The sequence below is a fragment of the Delphinus delphis genome, chromosome 5, assembly GCF_949987515.2.
Source record: "Delphinus delphis chromosome 5, mDelDel1.2, whole genome shotgun sequence".
Lineage (NCBI taxonomy): Eukaryota > Metazoa > Chordata > Mammalia > Artiodactyla > Delphinidae > Delphinus > Delphinus delphis.
In genome coordinates this window covers 64,702,145-64,725,620 of record NC_082687.1, presented here as the reverse complement: position 1 = coordinate 64,725,620, position 23,476 = coordinate 64,702,145, and the positions used below count along the sequence as shown (strand labels likewise).

The following is a 23,476-nucleotide window of genomic DNA, read 5'->3' as shown; positions in this document are numbered from 1 at the left end:
AAGTAAATTAAATGAAATTTCATGGTTCTCTTTCATCATTTTTATCCACAGGCCTCTTTGGAAGTGAGCAGGCAACACAGAGGACTTGTAATATTTTTGTTTTTGTCCAATAAGGATCCGAAAAAAGATAAATCACAAACAAATATTAAGGGTTCAGTACAAATTCTAGTTTTGTTGGAGGCAATGAATATTCTAAAATACCTGAAAGTTTTTATAATGACATATAAGCTATAATTCTAATATAAAAAGAAATTTATTTATGAATTTTCTGATCTTTGATTATAAAGGCAGTGGCAAATAAAATATTCCATATATAAACACTTTAAAGCTATTTATTAAATATTTCTATTTGGTATCATCATTATCACTGTTTGAGCTATTAGTATCATCATAAATAGAAGTGTTTCTAATTGAAGATACCATCACATCTACAATGACTCTTTTGGGGTTTTCTTCCAAATCAGTCTGTATTGCTCCAACTTCTGCTAGCTTCCATTCAAGTTCTGCAATAAATAATCCATCAATAAATCAGATAAAAATCTTGGAACATCTATATGAAACAGAAGTTGACTCTAAGAAAATTAATGTGGAAATGATGACATATTTAGAACTAGATTACAATGAAAGTACTACAATATCAAGATACACATTGGATACAGCAAAGTTATACTTAAAGGGAGAAATTAGGGTTAAAATGTTTATTTTAAAATGACTGAAAATAGTGCTTTGAAAGTACAAATCAAGAAGTTAGGAAAAAAATAAAGTAAACCCAAAGAAAGCAGAATGAGGCATATAATGAAGAAAAGACTTTAGCAAAAGTAGAAAAACAAAATCAGTAGAGGTGACCAACAAAATCAAAAGTTGATTCTTTGAAGAGACTAATAGACACAATTTGGGCAAAAATGATCACAAGTAAAGGAAAGAAACCAAATAATATAAAGATTTTACATGGGGAATAACCAAGATAAAGATTTTAAAGCCATGAGACTACTATGAGAAAAAAAGTATGCCAATACATTTGAAAATTTTAGTGGGAAAATTTCAACAAAAATGTGAATTACGAAAACATATTCAACAGGGAAACTGAAAAGAATTGAACTGATAACCAAAATCCCCCAACTCTGCAAATTCCTTATTTGTTAAATTTATTCCTAAGCACTGTATAAATGAACAGACCATTTGTGAGGAAAATTACAAAATACACTTATGAGGAAAATTACAAAATATATTACATTATGAAAAGTAATACAATTGACCCTTGAACAACACAGGTTTGAACTGCAGGGGTTCACTTATATGTGGGTTTTTTTCAGTAAATGTATATTATAGTACTACATGATCCATGGTTGGTTGAATCCACAGATGCAGAACCGCAAATATGGAGGGCCAACTGTAAAGTTATGTGTGGATTTTCGACTGCATGGGGTCAGTGCTCCTAACCCCTGTGTTGTTCAAGGGCCAACTGTAAATATATTATATTTATGAGGAAAACTACCAAAAAATGAAAGAAGACCAAAATGAGTGACATGCTATATCTTATTCATGGATAGGAACATTCACTATTATTAGGATATCAAGTCTCCAACAATTAATCTATAAATATAATTCTAATAACTAACCAACAGTATTTCTCACAGAACTTGACTAATTCCAACATTTATATAAAATTTTGAAAAAGACTTGCCCTACTAGAGACAACTAGATTGTTACAAAGGTACAGTAATTAACACAGTGCTATATTGATTCAGGGATAGACAAACAGACCAGTGGAACATAGTAGAAATTTCAGAAACAGATTGAAGCATTTTTTTTAATCCTGAAAAATGACACTGGAAATATTAAAAGCCAGTGGGGGAAAAACACATCACATACATTAGGATGGTTACTATTTTAAAAAACAAAACAGAACATAACAGGTGTTGGTGTGGATGCAGAGAAATTAGAACTCCTGTGTACTGTTGGTGGGAGTGCAATATGGTGAAGCCCCTATGGAAAACAGTATGCTGTCGCTCAGAAAATTAAAGTAGAATTATCATATGATCTAGCATCTCTACTTCTGAGTATACATTCAAAAGAACTGAAAACAGGGACTAGAACAGGTTATTTGCACGTCCATGTTCATAGCAGCATTATTCACCACGGCCAAAGACAGAAGCAACAAATCTTTCCATCAACACATTAATGGGTAAACAAAATGTGCTATAAAAACATACAATGGAAGATTATTCAGCCGTAAAGCCTTAAAAAGGAAGGAAATCCTGACCCATGCTACAACATGGATTAACCTTGAGGACATTATGCCAAGTGAAACAAGCCAGTCACAAAAGGACAAACACTGTATGATTCACTGAGAGGAGTCAAATTCAGAGGTAGAAAGCAGAATGGTGGTTGCCAGGGGCTGAAGGGAACAGAGAATAGGGAGTTATTGTTTAAGGATATAGAGTTGCAGTTATGCAAGATGCAAAGAGTTCTAGAGATGGATAATGGTGACGATAGCAGCACAACAGTGAAAATATATCAATACTTAATGTCACTTAAAGATATACTTAAAAATGATTAAATAAAATAACATTATTTATAAATTAAGTCCCAGGTATGTAATGTATACCACAATAACTACAGTTAATAATACTGTACTGTATATTTTTAAATGGTTAAAATGGTAAATTTCATGTTATGTGTATTTTACAATTAAAAATTTTTTTTCAAATGTAACAATTTTAAAAAGCATGGACCCGATAACACACTATTCATGATAGTGATTGCTTAGTGAGGCAGAGAGGGGAACAGGATTAGGAATGGAAATACAGGCAACCTCAACAATATCTGTACTGTTTTTTTCAATAATAAACAAATAGCTGAAGCAAACATGAACAAATGTTCACATTTGTTATTTTTGGTAATGATTACATGAATATTTACTATATTATTGTCTGTATTTCTATGCAGTTTTTAAATTTAGAGGATAAGGTACAAGCTGAAAAAACAAGGTAGTAAAACAAAGAGGGGCCTTAGAGACTGGGAGAAGGAAAATTCTGGAACAATCAAAATACTGGAGGCCTTAGTAAGGCCAAAAGCAGTTTTAGGGGAATGAGAGAGTGAAAGGAAAGCTGTTAAAAATAGCTATTCACAATGGCTTTAATACGATTGTCTGAGAGAAAGATTTTAATAATACAGGATTAAAGCAGTTCCAAGAAATGACTAACTGAAGAATATGGTCTTAGAACTAGGTTAGAAAGTAAACATTATTTAAAAAGGTAAAAATATAAAGTCCTGTGCTGTGTACTGTCAAAAAGAAAATAGTAGTAGGCATAGTCCTTGTACCTGTTAGGGAGACAAAACTCAAAGGGAATTGGTTAACCAACAAAATCTGACAGTATGTAGGTAAGTGGAAAATAAGTTGTATAGAGAATATATGCTATAGAAATTCAGTAGAGAAGATGAAAACAGATTAGAAATTGGTCCAGAAACACATAATGGAATAAATGGTAACCTAGGAGACCCATGAAGGAATAGGGTTTGGATGGAAGAAAAAAGTAGGGTGAGGTATTTGGGGTATAGGGAAAGAGTATGAAACAAAGTATAAAGCCATAAATGAGTTAAGTGCATCTGGGGTAGTGGTTGAAGACCAGCCTGGCTGGAGCAGCAACTAGGAAGCACTGAGAAGTATAATTGTATAGATGGGCTGAAAGTTTCAAGCATATGATTCTGAATTTTTAACTTATTTGAAACAAGGAACCATTAAGGATTTAAGCAAATGCATGTTATGATAGTATTACTGTAGGAAAATTAATCTGGAGGCATCTAAGAAGAAAAAGAAGTAAGAGAAAATAAGAAATAAGAGGAAAAACCTTATGTTTTATGAAAATAAACTTTCATGATATATGTTAATTTATAGAATTTTTACAAATGAATTTAAAAGTAACATCATTACCTTCTAGCTTGAGATTTATCCCTCCACATTCTATAATTCCAATGAATTTGCCTTCTATCTGACCATTTTTATAAACAAAAATTGTTGGTAAACAATTGTCATGGTAGTGTTGAATACAGCTATTCACAATGGCTTTAACAAATTTAGTTTCAGGAAACTTTCTTGCTAGGAGACTAAGATGCTGGTTAACCAACGAACACATTGGGATGCTAAACAGAGAAACAGTACACACAACGTTGTTAAAAAACAAGACTACTCATCTCAATCTAATAAAATAAGTGAAACATCTCCATGACAAAAATATATCTTTAGATATTCTTTTAATATAAGAGCATATCAATTGCTATCCTCTATTTTTACCTTTAGTAAGGATGAACTATAGAGTTCTCTGATTTTTAAAAAAATATATTTATTTATTTATTTGCCTGCACTGGGTCTTAGTTGTGGCACGCAGGACCTTCGTTGCAGCATGAGGGATCTTTTAGTTGCGGCATGCAGTTTCTTTAGTTGCGTCTTGTGGGATATTTAGTTGCGTCTTGTGGGATATTTAGTTGCGTCTTGTGGGAGCTTTAGTTGTACCTTGTGGAATTTTTAGTTGCATCCTGTGGACTCTTTAGTTGCATCTTGTGGGATCTAGTTCCCTGACCAGGGATTGAACCCGGGCCCCCTGCATTGGGAGCACGGAGCCTTAGCTACTGGACCACCAGGGAAGTCACAAGTTCTCTCATTTTTATTACAAACACCGTCATAGCCTGGGAATGAAGCTTGCTACCACGGGAATTTGCTGCCTAACTGAAGCTAACCACATCTGACTTAGCATCAATTTAATCGAGCCAGTTCCTAGTTTATAGCACATGGAGGGGGTTGGGGGGTAGTGGGGGGGGAGGAGAAAGAAAGAAAAAAGAAAAGAAAAAAACAGGACATATCTAGGGACTCCTTAGCAGCTCTGAATTGAAACAAGGGGATCCCAACTCTTCATCAAGGGTTTATTTCCACATGAGATCATCACATCTGAAGTTATTTCAAGCTTCCTTGAATTCCTTTACTCTAACAAACTTCATCCATCCTTCTCTTTGACATGCCACATCCTGTTCCCCATCATCCAGAACTATTCTTCATCAGAAATTTAAAATTGATTGGAAATGTAACCAAAACCTACAATTCTTCCTGCTCTATCACTTAACTCTCATTACACTCACACGTTAATTAGTCCCTTTTCTCTCAGTCTATCACTCACTCACAGATTTATCAAATACTTTCAAAGCTAATCCTCTGCTTTATCCCACACTCTTTCCATTTCCTATGGGGCCTTTATTTGTTATTCTGCTTCCCTCTCTTCCTGTTTTCTTAACCTTTCCTTCTCCACTTTACATAAAATTACTAAATTTTTAAAAAAGTCCCTTTTAACTCTCCCTCTAATAAACTACTCTCTCTCCTTCTGGTCACAGCCTAGATGAAAAAGGTAAAAAAAAATCTCTATGTTCTGTTCACTTCCCTTGTTAAAGAGTTCTCCTTTTTTGACTTCTGTGATAACACTTTCTATTAATTTCCTTTTTACTCCTTTGACTTCCTTCTTCTGTCTATACCTCAAATGTAGATATTGCTTGTAATTATGTCCTAGACCCTTTTCTAATTCTAGACACATTCACTGGGCAGTCTCACCCATTCTGATATCAACAGCGGATGAACTTCATCTCCCCTCCTCCCTCAAACAAACAAACAAAAAAATCTGATCTTTAAAAAAAAAAAACACTGAATTTGATACATGTATTTCTCCTTTGTATGCATTTTCTCATCATTCATATAGAGCATATTTGAAACAACAGTGTAAAGAAATATTTGTGTGAACTGATGTTAATTAGGGAAAAGTTCTTTAAACAGACAAAATTAGTACTTTTTTCTCTTGTACTACACTTTATATGTCCTTTCAAAATATATATATAATGTTTAATTGGCCTCCTGTACTATACCATAAAAGCATCTTATTCCCCTTTGTATTCTCAACTCCTAAAACCTGTCACACCTATAGTTGAAGTCGAAGCTCTTTTAACTGAGTGGCTCATGCCAGGGCATACTGCATGCCCCAGGCAGGTGGTAACCCCTCTGGACTTTTGTCTGTTTTTTCCCTCTACACCTATTTATGCCCATTGCACATTTTATTATAATTAACAAATAAATAAAAATAGGACAACAAAAATCATTGTAGTTCTTACGAAAATCAAATGCATGCTTTGGAAAAACTTGATAAAGCTGAACCACTAAGAAAAAAATTGCAGTTTAGTTCATTGTAGGCCAGACAAACATAAATGATAGAGGAAGAATAAGGATTTCTGCACTCAAATTGCTTCACATGTACTTTTGAGTTCTTGCTCCATTTTTAAACAAACCCTGAAAACTGAAATCAATGGTAATGCGCTAGGTCTTATCAATATTTGGGGGAAGACTTGTATATTTTTTAATTTGGCTTTTCTTTATCAGTTTCTGGCTTTTATCCTCAATATATTTTGCTAAACTTGTTTCACAAATTTAAAAAAAAAAAAATCTCAACAAAGTGGGTATAGAGGGAATGTATCTCAACATAATAAAGGCCATATATGACCAGCCCACAGCTTATGTCATACTCAACAGTGAAAAGCTGAAAGCCTTTCCTCAAGATGAGGAACAAGACAAGATTGCCCACTCTTACTGCTTTTATTCAACATAATATTGTAAGTCCTAGCCAGAGCAATTAGGCAAGATACATAAATAAATAAATAAATGGCATCCAAATAGGAAATGAAGAAGTAAAATTGTCACTATTTGCAGATGACATGATATTATATGTAGAAAACCCTAAAGACGCCATCAAAAAAAAAAAAAACTGAATAAAGAATTCAGTAAAGTTGCAAGATAAAAAAAAATCAATCCACAAAAACCAGCTGTGTTTCTATACACTAATCATGAACTATCAGAAGGAGAAATAAAGAAAACAATCCCATTTATAATTGCATCAGAAAGAATAAAATACCCAGGAATAAACTTACCCAAGGATGTGAAAGATCTGCATATTGAAAATTACAAGACATTAATGAAAGAAATTGAAAAAGAAACAAACATGAAAGATACTTTGTGCTCATGGATTGGAATTATTTTTGTTAAAATGTTCATAGCACCCAAAGCAATCTACAGATTCGATGCAATCCTTATCAAAATGCCAATGGAATTTTTCACAGAAAGAGAACAAATAATCCTAAAATTTGAATAGAATCACAAAAAATCCAAATAGCCAAAGCAATCTTGAGAAAGAACAAAGCTGGAGGCATCTTGCTTCCTGATTTCAAACTGTATTATAAAGGTATAGTAATTAAAATATTATGGCATTTGCATAAAAATAGACACAAAGATCAATGGAACAGCATAGGGAGCCCAGAAATAAACCCACACCTTATATGGTTAATTTATGACAAAGAAGGCAAGAATATACAATGGGGAAAGGACAGTCTCTTTAATAAATGGTGTTGGGAAAACTGGACAGCCACATGCAGAAAAATGAAACTTGATCCCTATCTTATACCATACACAAAAATTAACTCAAATTGTATTAAAGACTTGAATGTAAGACCTGAAACCACAGAACTCCTAGAAGAGAACATAAGCAATGACGTAGGTCTTGGTAATGATTTTTTGAGTCTGACACCAAAAGCAAAAGCAATGAAAGCAAAAGTAAATGAGACTACATTATACTAAAAAGCTTCTGCACACCAAAAGAAACTATCAATAAAATGAAAGTCAACCTACTGAATGGGAGAAAATATTTGCAAATCATATGTCTGATAAGGAGCTAATATCAAAATATATAAAGAACTCATATAACTCAATATCAAAAAAACAATCTGATTTAAAAATGGGCAGAAGATCTGAATACACATTTTTCCAAAGAAGACATACAGACGGCCAACAGGTACATGAAAATATACTCAACATTATTAATCATCAGGGAAATGCAAGTCAAAACCACAGTGAGATATCACCTCACACCTGTTAAAATGGCTATTATCAGAAGGACAGGAAATAACATGTTGGCAAGGACATGGAGAAAAGAGAATTCTTGTGCACTGTTGGTGGGAATGTAAACTGGTACAGCCACTATGGAAAACAGTATAGAGGTTCCTCAAAAAATTAAAAATAGAACTACCATATGATCTAGCAATTCTACCTTTGGTTATTTATCTGGAGGAAAAAACCACTAACTCGAGAAGATACATGCACCCCCATATTCATTGCAGCATTATTTACAATAGCCAAGATATGGAAACAACCTAAATGTCCATCAATGGATGAATGGACAAAGAAATTGTGGTATATATACAATGGAATATTATTCAGCCATAAAAAAGAACAAAAATTTGCCTTTTGGGACAACACGAATGTACCTAAAGGGTATTATGACAAGTGAAATAAGTTAGACAGAGAAAAGCAAATGCCATATGATATCTCTTATATGTGGAAGCTAGAAAGAAAGAAAAAAAAAGCTCATAGATACAGGGCACAGACTGGTGGCTGCCAGAGGTGGGAGAAATGGATAAAGCGGGACCAAAGGTAAAAAAGTCAAAGCAGGGAATCACACAAAAATAATTTTAACTTAAATATTTTATTTTCATCTGACATATATAAACATACATTAATTTAGTAATCTTTGATATTGGCTCATGAGCTGCTCATCTATAGCTTTTCTCATCTAAACTATACCATAATACATTGTACCATAATACATCTGTATTTTCTCAGTGCACTCAGGCCAAAAAATCTCCCTTTCCTCTACAATATCTAATAAGTAATCAAGTTATATTGATTCTACCTCCTTATCTTATACCTATCCTCTCCTCTCTTTCTCTACTGCTTTCCTCCTTTCCTGTCTCATCTGAGCAACTTCAGATTGTCCTAAGTGGTCTCTGCGTTTCCAGTCATGGTTCCCCAAACCCATCCTAGACCCTACTGAGAAAGTTGGCTCAGCAGGAAAATCTCATCATGCAACAAATGCCCTTCCCTTGATTGTAAAATCCTCCAATGGCTCCTCACTGCCTTCAGGATAAGTCTGGGCTCCTCAGGGTAGCTTTCAAGGTTCTCTGTGGTCTGGCTCCTGCCTATCTCTCCAGCATTACTGTCTGCCTGCCACCATATTACTCAAGGTCCTCTAAAGCAAGATGATCCCTCTTATTTCTGTACCTTTGTTCAAGCTGCATACCCCATCGGAAATACCCCATTCAGTCTGTCTACTTCCTCCAACTCTGTAAACTCGGGGAATCTTTTCCTAATTTTTGAGGCCAAGACCAAGAATTATTTCACAGAAAGTCCTGTACTTCCACCCTCCAAGAGTTGAACTTACTACTCCCTCTTCAGTGCCTTTACTCTACTCTGTATAGAATTCAATCATAGCACCTAAAAGACATTATTATTACATCTAATTGTCTCCCTCTACTGAAATTTCTTTAATGGGAGAGATAGATGCCTTATATGCCTTTGCACCTCCAGCATCTACAAAATCCTCAGAAATCAGCTTAACACTAAGAGATGTTATATATCAATTTATGTAACAAAAAGCTAAGAGAAAAACAAATTAAATGCATTATATGTTTAATTTACATTTCAGAATATATGTATACATATATATCCTGATAAGTATAACCTGCTACAAATCTAGATACTGCTTTATTTTAGTGGATAGCATACTAAAGGTAATATTAGAAAAACATGTACTGCCTAACTTAAATCAGTTTTCCACACAAAGCAATGACATAAATACTTTATAAGCTTCAGTTACCCTCAAATAGGTGAAATGCACCCACAAATATCTAATTTAGAAGAATTTTATGATTACTATCACAATGAGAGCTGAGTCGGTGGTATGACCCACTTATGGGGTGGGTGGTGTTAATGGCAGAAGGCAGGTGGGCATTGGTGGTAGCAGTGAAAAGTACAGAATTAGGAGAGTACGGCACAATAGACTGCAGTGCAGGGAGAAAGTGGCTACCTGAAGGCAGTTCTGACAGCAAGCGGTAGGGAAAAGACTTGGTGTTGGGGTTCAAGGGCCAAAATTGAACCTCAGAAGATCTGTAAAAACTAAGGGAGACCTCTGACATCCAAAAACAAGTTAAGGGCCTAGTTATGATATTTGAGGTTCAAAATATACAGTTGGGTACGGGAATAATGTAGAAGCCCCAAATTAGAACTTGGACACAGGAGTAAGATTGAATAAAATCGAAAACAAGGCTGACTTGAAGTTAAGCCACTAGGTTCACTGGCCCAGAGTGAACTAGATCCCTTTAAGGTAACCTAAGCAGGCTGAGCCTATAAACTTAATGGCAAAGAGACATTAAAATTACAGAACTTAGGAATCTAGTTAAAAAACAAACTCTTACCCTCCTGTAAAATTTTTAGAAGGCAGCTAGAAACACAAATTTATCAGTTATACTTTACATTATTAAAAAGTTATTAAAAACTAGACTTTTCTAAAGAACATGTGTAACACAAATAATTGTTTTCTGTTTTATAACTTTGATTATAGATTAGTTTTCTTAATTTTGTACCAACACATTAATACATTTTCTTAATGTCAAGAAAACTAATGTTATTTTTTCTTGGCTGCGCTGGGTCTTAGTTGCGGCACGCGGGATCTTCGTTGTGGCATGTGGAATCTTTCAGTTGCAGCATGAAGACTTTTAGTTGCAGCATGTGGGATCTAGTTCCCTGACCAGGGATCGAACCCGGGCCCACTGCGTTGGGAGGGTGTGCTCTTAGCCACTGGACCACCAGGGAAGTCCCAAAACACATATTTTATGTAACTATCTTAGATTGCCCCCCCAGGAACTTTCTGAGAAGATCATAAATACTTAAACTATTATGAAAACAGATTCTTACTCTTTGAGTCCATCAAAGCATAACAGTTTGAAACAGACTAGATGAGACTAAAACACATTCAACCTCTTTTATGAATTTTTGAAAATTATTGGTCAAAACTAGTTATTTATCTAGATATAACCATTAAAGTAAATTTTATACTATGGTATGAGCATTCAAAACTAACATCTATTCTGCTAATCAGAATGGGTCTCAGAAAAGACATTCAGTGAATCACTTCAGTATATAACATTTATCACACACAGATCCCAGTATTATAAATGTCAGTGTTCCTCATACCTATTTGTGAAGAATGAAAATCGGCAGCATTTACACACTTGATTTTACCATATAAGTGGTATAGGTAAAATGGGAATTGATTCTTTTTAAGGCTTTAAACTACTCAAAAATTAATTATCAATCTTTTTAGTTACAATAAAAGTAATGTCTTCTTTTATGGGGCATGGTGTCCTATTAAAATTTGTTTGAGAAACTGGTGAGTTGGTAAACAGCAGGGTTCTAATTTGCCTAAGTTGCTCTGTTCAGAATTTCTCTGAGGATCTGAAGAGAGAAGAACTTTTTATACAGAGAATGAGATGAGGACATGAGGGCTACTGTCATGACCTCTGTTCTTATTTGGCTTGAAGCCCAGGCAGAGGGGCTGGGACCAAAAGCTAGAGGGACTGTTTCCATGAGAGATGTGTGAAACTATGGGAGCTAGCAGCTCCTCTGGCCGGGAGTTAGGGAAAAGTCCACTCTTCCTGGTAACTGTTACAGCAGGCTGGTGAGGCCTGGGGACATATGGGTTATACTTAATACAACTAGGCACTCTAAAATTATCTGTTTTGGGGGAATAAGGGAATGCAAGGGAATTATTCAGTTAAAGGAGACTTAAGAGCTGAATTCCCTAGCAGTCCAGGGGTTAGGACTCAGTGTTTTCTCTGCCGTGGCCCCAATATCTGGTCATGGAGCTAAGATCCTGCAAGCCATGTGGCTCAGCCAAAAAAAAAAAAGAGAGAGACTTAAGAGACTTGATATATCTAAATGCACTGCATGATCCTTGATTGGACACTTGTTCAGAAATATATGTATTTATGAAAGATTTTGAAGTCAGTTGGAGAAATTTGAGTAAGGACTGCCTGGGTATTAGGTAAGAAAATGGTTATATAGAAAAATGCCCTTATATTTTGAAGATGCATGCTGAGGTACTTCAGAGTAAAGCATCGTGTAATTTATTTTGAAATGGTTCTACAAATACACACACATACACATATAAACAAAATGATACAAATATGGCAAAATGTTCATTGTTGAATCTACCTGGCTGGTATTTAGGGTGCTCATTTTATCATTCTTTTTACTTTTCTGTATGTTTGAAATTTTCTATAAGTTTTTTTAATTAACTGTCAAAGAGTACTTATTTTTCTAAGAAGTATAACAAGTTCTTTAAATTAGACATGAAAATATATTAAAATACCTAATTTAATCCCTGAAGCCAATGACTCTACACATATATTCTTCTTTATTTATTTTTGGCTGTGTTGGGTCCTTGTTGCTGCGCGTGGGCTTTCTCTAGTTGTGGCGAGCGGGGGCTACTCTTCGTTGTGGTGCCTGGGCTTCTCATTGCGGTGGCTTCTCTTGTTGCGGAGCATGGGCTCTAGGCACGTGGGCTTCAGTAGTTGTGGCACGCAGGCTCAGTAGTTGTGGCGCACGGGCTTAGTTGCTTCGCGGCATGTGGGATCTTCCCGGACCAGGGCTCGAACCCGTGTCCCCCACACTGGCAGGCGGATTCTTAACCACTGTGCCACCAGGGAAGCCCATATTTTTCTTTTTTTAATTGAAGTATGGTTGATTTACTTTATTTTTCTTGATTAATCTTTGTTATATGCTTTATACAACATTAAAACCAGAAATACGTATATTAAAAATTAGTATATTAGCCTTTTGCAAAAAGCTATGGTAATTACCTTGATCTGTATAGGTGAATTATAACCCACACATCCTCTTCTGCATTTGTGACTTCATTCACATACTGATTTCCAGAAATTTCTCTTAATTCCCCAAATTTTTGTTTTTTCTTAAGAGCTTTCCATTCCTGTAACCGCTTTTCTCTAGTTAAGAAAAAGAAATTAAATTACATAAGAATATTGTTATATTCTTAAGGCCATCCCCATATACAATAATAATTTAGAGCAATGAATGTAATGCTAGTACATACCAAACACTTTAAAGAGTAACTATTAACGGCTTTACAATGCCAGTTTCTCTTTTTATACGGGTATTTGCTTTATCATGGGTATTGTAAAGTATAAGAAATTAGCTACTGACTTAATTTTTGTTTAAGACTAAGTCAATCATAGCTATAGAGAGTTTATTTAGACATTGGGTCAACAAATTCTCATATACGGCTTAAATAAAGGGAGAGTATACATAATAACTAACATTTATTGAGGGCTTACTATGTTGCTAGGTGCTGTTTTAAGTGCGTTAACTAATTTAATCCTTGCAAAAACTTTACAAAGTTAGCACTATTACTATCCCCATTGACATGCTCTTAACTGTCATGCTAAGCTGACTTTCAGTTCAAAGCCTTTGTGAATATATGCAATTAATTATTATAAATGTATTGCAGGTAGAGAGGTGGTAGAGAAAGAGTGATTGAGTATGGACTCCAAGGTCAGACTGAACTGGCTTTAAGTGCCAGCTCCCACTTACTAGTGGCGTGGACTTGGGCAAGTTATTTAATCTTTCCAAGCTTCAGTTTCCCCCAATGTGAACAAAACTAAAATCTGCTTGCATGGGATTGTTCGGGATTAAGTGTAAACATGTAAATTTCTTAGGGCAGTGTCTAGCACACCATGAGCCTTTCATAAATGTTACCTAGTTATTCATCTATAGAGAACCTTAAAACTTCGTTAAACAAATCTCAAAATTTACATACTTTGATTTAGCTGTTGAATACTTGAGTTTATGAAGCAAATCCAAATGGTTCTGACATATCTGCAAGTATGTTAAAAGTTACTGACTGTGTATCTCTAAGTACCTGGAAGTATTTACTCCCCTTCTTTCTCTGTGTATTAACTATATTTTCTTGTTTTCTGTACAGTAAGTCCTCTACATATGAACAAGTTCCATTCTGAGAACACATTCATTAAATCCAATTTGTTTGTAAGTCAACAAAGTTAGCCTAGGTATCCAACTAACACAATCGGTTATATAGTACTGTACAGTAATAAGTTTATAATACTTTTCACACAAATAATACATAAAAAACAAACACAAAAAAATAAAACATTTTTGATCTTACAGTACAGTACCTTGAAAAGTACAGTAGTGCAGTACAACAGCTGGCACACAGGGGCACTTTGGCATCTTTGAAAGTTCTCAACTTGAAGGTTTGTATGTAGGGGACTTACTAGATTCAGCTCTGGCATCTGGGGTCTTCCTGATCCTAGAGAGACTGCCCCTCTCTGAGCTAGCTAGTTCCCAAAGACAGCAAACACTCACCAGAAAGCACAGTCCTCAAATGCAAACCAACCAATCCAGAGCCCAGTCCCTCAACTACCTCTTTTACTGGGCTGAGCCACTATCCCCCTGCCCAAATCATCCCCTGGGCTTGGTACCAGACAATTAGAGATAGACACTACGGTCCAGAGCCTGCCAAATTTTTTCCAACTAGCCAATCCTAAGTCTGCTTACCCTGCCTAGCTCGTCTTTCCCACAGAAACTACATAAAGGCTCATATCCATCTTAGCCTCTCCCTCCTCCTGCCTCTTGACCAACTGGTGCTTCCCTGTGTGGCCCTGCATTGTGGGGCATGCCCCCTACTCTTGAGACCTGTGAATAATAATAATAATAATAATAATAATAATTATCTCCTGATCTGTTGGCTTCACCATACCTGAATATATACAAAATCCTGGGTCTATTTTAAAACACTGTGTCCTTATTTCACATATTAGAAACATGTCCAGTAAGACCACTCACTTTATATAACAAGTAATCCAAGCAAAATTAAGCCTAGAGGAGAATGTCAAGAACAGTAATCCAAGTCTAGGGCCCTCTCAGTTTTCAAACTGAAGGTCTTCAATTTTCCTTCTACTGGCCCAGATATTCAGAACTGACAGTCACTCCAGAGAGCTTTTGGGAGCCCTATTTTGTTTGCATTGAGTATTTGGCATCACTATCATTAATGTCCCTCAATTTGATCTCATTGGCTTAATATGTTTCAGAATTTTCAAAAAGTTTTTGTTCCAATGATGGCACTATGCCCTACTTAATGGTGCAGCTATCAACTACTTTTCTTCTTCCTCCACTCTTCCACCTTCTCCTCCTCATTTTTCTTTACTGTCAACAGAATTGGGCAGGGAAAGACATAAAAACCTGGGTTAGCTTTGCCATCAGGAAGTGACAGAGTGTTCAATGGCCTGCATTTTTCACCTAACAGTCATACCAGCTGTGATTCAGTCTCATAAACAGAAAGCCCTTTAGCTATTTTAAGCAGCAAGAAGCTTAATCTGAGGAATTAAGTGCTTTACAAACTTAATGGAAAGATGAAGGAGGAGGCTCCAGACTGGGCTACCAGGAAGACTCCCCGAACAACTTTGCAAAACTGGTCTGCCAAGGGAACAGCTTTCTCCGCTGCAATCCAGAAACTGGGGAATCTGGAACTAACGTTCCAATTGTGCCCTAGTATCCCCTACTCTGGTGATCAGAAAACCCCTGTAACAGTTGTCTCTAGGAACCTATCTCCTTAGCAGAGACTGGGAGAAAATATTTGCAAAAGTCGTATCTGAACTGGACTGTTATTTGAAATATACAAAACTCTAAAAACTCCACAATAAGAAAACAACCTGATTTAAAAAATGGGCGAAAGGTCTTAACAGACACCTCACCAAAGAAGATATACAGATGATAAATAAGCATATGAAAGGATGCTCCACATCTATGTCAACAGGAAAACAAAATTAAAACAATGAGAGGCCACTACACACCTATTAGAATGGCCAATATCTGGAACACTGATAACACCAAATGCTGGAGAGGACTGGAGAAACAGGAACTCTCGTTCGTTGCTGATGAGAATGCAAAATGGTACAGGCACTTTGGAAGACAGTTTGGCCGTTTGTTTTTTTTTTTTTTTACAAAACTAAACATACTCTTATCATTTGATCCAGCTATCAAGCTTCTTGATATTTACCCAGAGGTGTTGAAAACATGTCCACACAAAAACCTGCACACAGACGTTTATAGCAACTTTACTCATAATTGCCAAAAGTTGGGGACTTCACTGGTGGCACAGTGGTTAAGAATCCACCTGCCAATGCAGGGGGAACACGGGTTTGATCCCTGTTCTGGGAAGATCCCACATGCCACGGAGCAACTAAGCCCGTGTGCCACAGCTGCTGAGGCCTGCGCTCTAGAGCCCGCAGGCCACAACTACTGAGTCTGCGTGCCATGACTACTGAAGCCCATGCGCCTAGAGCCCGTGCTCCACAACAAGAGAAGCCACTGCAATGAGAAGCCTGCGCACCACAACGAAGAGTAGCCCCCACTCACTGCAACTAGAGAAAGCCCGTGCACAGCAACGAAGACCCAATGCAGCCCTAAATAAATAAATAAATAAATAATTGCCAGAAGCTGAATGCAACTAAGATGTCCTTCAATAGGTGAATGGATAAATAAACTGTGGTATATCCAGATAATGAAATATTATTCAGTGCTAAAAAGAAATGAGCTATCAAGCCATGGAAAGACATGGAGAAACCTTAAATGCATATTACTAAGTGAAAGAAGCCAATCTAAGAAGGCTACATACTATATGATCCCAAATATATGACAGACTGGAAAAGGCAGAATAGTGGAGACAGTACAAAGATCAGGGGTTGGCAGGGGAGAGGAATGAATAGGCAGACCACAGAGGATTTTTAGGGCAGTGAAAATACTGTGAATGGTACCATAATGATGGATATATGTCATCATACATTTGTCCAAACCCAAGAATGAACTGTAATGTACATTATGGACTTCGGGTGATTCTGATGTATCAATGCAGGTTCATCAATTATAACAAATATATCACTCTGGTGGGTAATATTGACAATGGGGGACGTTATGTTATGTGTGGGGCAGGAGGTATATTAGAAATCTATACCTTCCATCAATTTTGCTGTGAACCTAAAACTGCTTTATAAAAAAGTCTTAAAGGTTTTCTTTTGTCATTGCTCTTTTGTTTTGGCTTTAAATGAGGGATTTGCTTTAAATCAGCACTATCAAGACTACTACAGAATTTTCTCTTCTTAACAATAAGTAAAATTTTAAAAGGCTACAGGTTCCTTTTTCCTTAGATCCAAAGTGAGAGCAGAGACACTGAAATAATACTAGAATTTGGTGACCAGAATTAGAGTTGTACTTCTGATGTGGAATATGCAAGGGAAAGAAATTCTGTGTGTAATATCTCTTTAATCTCTGTGGCAGAGAGTGTTTGGGTGTTCATCAGTATAGCTTCCTCTTCCAGGACTCACAGGAAGACTATATTTGCCAGCATCCTTGGCAGTTAGATTAGGGCCATGAGACTGGATTACGTCCAGTGGAACATGTGTGAAAATAATATGTACATTTCTAGGACTTATCTCTGAAATGTCCCATCCCATCTTTCATACTGTCTTCCTGGTCCACAAGCCTGGATGTTAAGGATTCTGAGATGATGAAGCCCCTAACGAAATGTTCATTGCAGCACTATTAGCCAGGACATGGAAACAACCTAAATGTCCATCGACAGATGAATGGATAAGGAAGATGTGGTACATATATACAATGGAATATTACTCAGCCACAAAAAGGAACGAAATTGGGTCACTTGTAGAGATGTGGATGGACCTAGAGTCTGTCATATAGAGTGAAGTCAGAAAGAGAAAAACAAATATCGTATATTAACACATATATGTGGAATCTAGAAAAATGGTACAGATGAACTTACTGGCAGAGCAGGAATAGAGACGCAGACGTAGAGAATGGACTTGTGGACACAGTGGGGGAAGGGGATGGTGGGATGAATTGGGAGATTAGGTTTGACATAAATACACTACCACGTGTAAAACAGATAGCTAGTGGGAACCTGCGGTAGAGCCCAGAGAGCTCAGCTCTGTGCTCTGTGATGACCTAGATGGGTGGGATGGGGTGGGGGGGTGGGAGGGAGGTCCAAGGGGGAGGGGATATATGTATACATATAGCTGATTGTTTTCATTGTACAGCAGAAAGTAACACAACATTGTACAGCAATTATACTCCAATTAAAAAAAAAAAAGACCCCAGGTCCCTAGTCATCACCTGGAGAAGAGCTGCTCAGAAGAAGCTTGTAAAACATGCATCATCTGAGAGTGAGGAACTTTCTTGTGTGAAACCACTAAAATTTTGCACTTGTTTTACAGCAGCTAGCATTATCTTAATAAATTCTGCTGACGTGACTGTATCAATAGATTTGTGATTATTGAACGATCCTTGCATTCCTTGAATAAACCCTAATTATTCACTATATATGATTATTTTAATACACTGTTTTATTTGCTAATATTTCATTTAAGATGTTTGCATCTATGTTTCAAAAGTGAGATTAATCTAAAGCAGTATTTATCAAGTTGAGGCATGTGGACATCCCACATGAGAATTACTTGGGAATGGCAGGTTCCACAGATGGGCATATTCCTGAGACTCAACCCAAAGTTACTGAATATTACCTCTTGGTACTGGTCTCAGGAATGTGTATTTTTAACTTCATATTATGGATGGTTATTAACACTTACAGTAGTAAAGCGACCCCAGATGTGTGCATCTTCCATCAATAATTTCTATGGCCAATTCGCTTTCATCTCAACCCCCACTAACTCCCCATTTCAAGGGCTATTTTGAAGCAAATGTAAGACATCATGTCATTTCATCTGTAAATATTTCATTATATATCTCTAAAAGACGAGGATACTTTAAAATTTTTAATTCACATGGCATAATCATATCTAAAACAATGGTAATTCCTTAATATATTCAGATATTGTTCAAATAATCCTATTTTCTCCACTTAAAATTTTTATTTAATTGTTATAAAATATCCATAACATAAAATTTACCATGTTAACCATTTTTAAGTGTACAGTTCAGTAGCATTAAGTTCTGGCCCCATTTTTAAAGTTTATTCAAATGGGAATCCAAATTAGATTTATAGAGTGGTTATTATATCCCTTAAATCTCATTTAATACATAGATTCTTTTCCATCTATTTTTCCCCTAGAAATTTCTTTGTTGACGGAAACTAGATTGCTTGTCCAAACTTTCCCACGGTCTGAATTTAGCTTATTATATTATCATGACATCAATTCACACAAGAAATCAAAATTTTTAGTAGTAAAGCTAGGTGATTATTTTGACTAACCAACTTAAGATCCATGAGTCTATTATTTCCCGTCTGTACTAGCCTTGTCTGATTGTGACAGTAAGATTATATTATCAATAAATGTAACAATGTCATATGCAATTTATTAGTAAGTTTTTCATCTTAATAAAAACATAGGGATTATCTGTGCCTTGAAAAGTAGAGAAAAATCAGCTATACAATAAATTTTAGGAAGCAGGCTATCTTCTTAATTATGCTTTTCTCCCTCTTATTGTATCAATTTTGGAAACTATTTTTTCATTTTAAAAATGATGTATATGATCATGTATCAGATACTCTCCTGTGTCTGGCTTCTTTAATTCCATATAATGTTTTCAAATTTCACCAAAGTTTGTGTGTATCAGTAGTTTGCTTACTTTCTTACAGAGTAGTATTCCCTTTCATGAACACACTACAGTTTGTTTATTCATTCACCTTGCATTCATTTATCATGTTGATGGACTTTTGGGTTGTTTCCAGTTTCTGGCTATTATGAATATTCATGTACAAGTCTTTGTATTGACATATACCTTCAATTCTCTCAAGTAAATATCCAGGAATTTAACTGATAGGTTATATGTTAAATGCATATATAACTTCAGAAGAAATTGCCAAACTATTTCCCAAAGTTATCATATTATGAGAATTACAGTTCCTCCAAAATCTTTAGTTTTAAATTGTAACATAATTCATATACAATAAAATTCAACGATTTATAGTGTATAACTCAGTGATTTTTAAAATAGTCACAAAGCTGTGCATCCATTACCACTATCTAGTTCCAGAATAGTTTTACTGTACTAAAAGAAACCCCATATCCATTTGTAGTTATTCCCTATCCCCCCACCCCAGGCCCTGGAAATTAATAATCTGCTTTCTGTCTCTACAAATTTTCCTATTCTGAATATTTCATATAAGTAGAATCATATAAAATGTGACCTTTTGTCACTGGCTTCTTTCCTTAGCATAACATTTACAAGGTTCAGTCCTGTTGTAGCATGTACCAGTTCATCATTTCTTTACATGGCTGAATAATTTTCCATCGTATGAATACACCATATTTTGTTTATCCACTCACCAGATGATGGACAGTAAGTTTCTTTGTACTTTTTGGCTATTGTGAATGCTGCTGCTATGAACATTCATGTACACGTTTTGTGTTTTTGATTCTCTTGGGTGTACATATCTAGGAGTGGAATTGCTGGATCATGGTAATTCTATGTTTAATATTTGAAGAAATTCCAGACTGCACCATTTTACATTCCCACCAGCAATGTATGGTGGTTCAAAATTCTCCAACTGTTCACCAACACTTTTGTTATTTTTCTGTCTTCTTTATTATAACCACCCTGGTGGGAGTGAAATGGAAACTCACTGTGGTTTTGATTTGCATTTGCTTAATAACTAATGATATTAAGCATCTTTTCATGTGCTTATTTTCCATTTGTATACCTTCTTTGGAGAAATGTCTATTCAAGTCCTTTGCATGTTTTTTAATTATTTGTTTTTTTGTTGTTGAGTTTTATGAGTTCTTTATATATTCTTGTTAGTAATTCCTTATCATATATCTAATTTGCAAATATTTTCTCCCATTCTGTGGGTTGTCTTTTCACTTTCTTGATAGTGTCCTTTGATGCACAAATATTTTAAATTTTGATGAAGTCAAATTGATCTATTTTTTTCCTTTTTGTTGCCTTTTGTTATTTTTGGTGTCATCTGAGAAATCATTTCCAAATCCAATGCCATGGACATTTTCCCCTGTGTTTTGTTTGAACAGTTTTATAGTTTTAGTTCTTACATTTGGGTCTTTGATCCATTTTGAGTTAATCTTTATATATGATATGAGGTAGGAGTCCTACTTTATTCTTATGCACGTGGATATCCAGTTTTCCTAGCACCCTTGGTTGAAAAGATTTTCCTTTCCCCATTGAATGTTCTTGACACCGTGTTGAAAAATCATTTGACTATTTATGAGAGAGTTTCCTTCTGGTCTCTCTATTCTATTCCTCTGGTCTGTATGTCTATCCTTATGTCACTATAACACTGATTTGATTACTGTTGCTTTGTAGTAAGTTTTGAAATCAGGAAGTATTGGTCTTCCAACATTGTTCTTTCCCAAGATTGCTTAGTTTCTAGGATCTGGATGTGTTTCTTTTTATTCATTATGCCTTTAATTTTAGAGGCATAATGAATCCATACTTGGATTAATCCATACTTGGATTAATTTAAAATCCATATACATTTAAAGTATGTAATGTAAGTGCCTGACATTAAGCTTTTGATTACTGAGGCACCTATTTCAAAAGACATCCATCTTGAAAACCATACTGCCAACTGTATGACACAGCTACTAGCAAAACAACCAGATAAGGAATTAGGCTGCTCCCACCCATGAAAGTCTTTCTTTCAGAGAGCCCTGGGTAACCTAGATAACTGACCACTTGAGTGACCCCTCTTCTCCTTTCCTGTGCTCTAATTCCAGCTCTTACGCTCTACATTAGCCAATAAAGAGTCAACCCGTGAAACCTAGATACCCCATCAATGGACTGTAATAAAGGCACAGACCCAGGTCCCACTCCCACCCCTCCACCAGACCTGGCTGAGTGGCCCTCAGGCATGCTGTGTGTTCTTCAGGATTTCTGAGGAATAAATCTTGTTCCTCGAAGTTCTCTCAAAGTTTCTTGCTGAAGTGCATCCTACAGTCATAATATAAACCACAGGAACCGGTCCAATCACAGCTATGAGTAATACAGGAAGTGAGTGCCTCAGGCATTCCTAGCCAATAGCATCACTACTGATAGGCTGGGACTGACACAACAAAGTAATTACTGAAAAGGAAGGACTTACTTCTGCCATTTAGCTATTTCCTGTATTTCTATATCTTACATGCTTTTTGTTCTTCAATTCTTCCATCATTGCTTCTTTTTGTATTTTTGTATTGTGGTATACCATTTTGATTTCCTCTTTCCTTTTCTGTATGCTTTTAGTTATTTCTTAGTGATTACCTTAAGGATTAAAATTAATATCTTACAATAACCTACTGTGAATAATGCCAACTTAGCTTCAATAGCATACAAACACTCTGCTCTTATACATCTTCATCCCTCCCTCTTTATCTCATTATTGTTACAAACTACATTGTTATATACTGTGTCCATTAACACTGATTTATAATTATTGTTTTATAAACTTGCCTTTTAAATCATATAGAAAAAAGGGAGTTAAAACCCAAAAATACAGTAATATTGGCTTTTATATTTACCTATACAGTTACCTTTACCTATGATATTTATTCTTCGTATGGTTTTGAGTTACTGTCTAGTGCCCTTTAATTTCAGGCTGACAGACTCCTTTAGCTAATTTTTAGGGGAATTCTAGTACAGTAAGTCCCCGACATACGAACCTTCAAGTTGCAAACTTTGAAAGATGCGAACGTGCATTTGCATGTCCAATCATGTAAGTTAGTTCATGTGTTTTGTGTACATTGTCACAGGCATGCATCCTCTACAAGTGGTTGTACTTTTGGTACTTTACTGTACAGTACTGTATACAGTACAGTAGTACAGTATCTTTATTTCAAGCCCAGGATGTCCAGAAACAAGCGAAAAAGCAGCAGTGATGTAGCTGGTACTGCTAAGAAGTGCCAGCTGTTGTACTATACTACTGTACTTTCCAAGGTTAAGATTAAAAATGTTTTCTTTATTTTTTGTGTTTGTTTTTTATGTTTTGTGTGAAAGGTTTATAAACCTATTACAGTACAGTACTATATAGCCAATTGTATTATTTGGGTACCTAGGCTGCCTTTGTTGGACTTATGAACAAATTAGACTTATGAATGTGCTCTCAGAATGGAACTCGTTCATAAGTAGGAGACTTGCTGTAGTAACAAACTCACTTAGATTTTATCTAGGAATGTCTCAATTTCTCCTTCATCCTTGTAGCATAGTTTTGCCAAATATGGAATTCTTGACTGACAGGTGTTTTTTTTTTCTGTTGCAGCCTCTAAGATTTCTGAGGAGAAATTGGCTGATAGTCTTTTTAAGGGATGTGTCTTTGTGTGGGTCTCTGAGTTTATCCTTCTTGGAGTCCATTGAGCACCCTGGATTTGTAGATTTATGCCTTTTGTCAAATTTGGGGAGTTTTCAGCCATTATTTCTACAAATATGATTTGTGCCCCTTTCTTTCTCTTTTCCTCTGCTGTGACTCCCATACTAAATATGCTAGTTCACCTAGTAGTGTAC

At 35.8% G+C, this 23,476-nt stretch overlaps 1 protein-coding gene across 1 annotated transcript in view; it reads right to left on the bottom strand.

Moving 5' to 3' along the window:
• Nucleotides 1-208: 208 nt before the first annotated feature.
• PDCL2 (phosducin like 2) overlaps nt 209-23,476 on the bottom strand; it is a 47,580-nt gene continuing 24,312 nt past the window's right edge. Inside the window, exons 4-6 of the mRNA XM_060011743.1 lie at nt 12,778-12,921; nt 3,935-4,143; nt 209-503 (exon numbers count right to left, since the gene is read on the bottom strand). Of these exons, the coding sequence (XP_059867726.1) occupies nt 346-503; nt 3,935-4,143; nt 12,778-12,921 (511 nt within the window). The 3' untranslated portion in view covers nt 209-345. The remainder of the gene's footprint in view (nt 504-3,934; nt 4,144-12,777; nt 12,922-23,476) is intronic.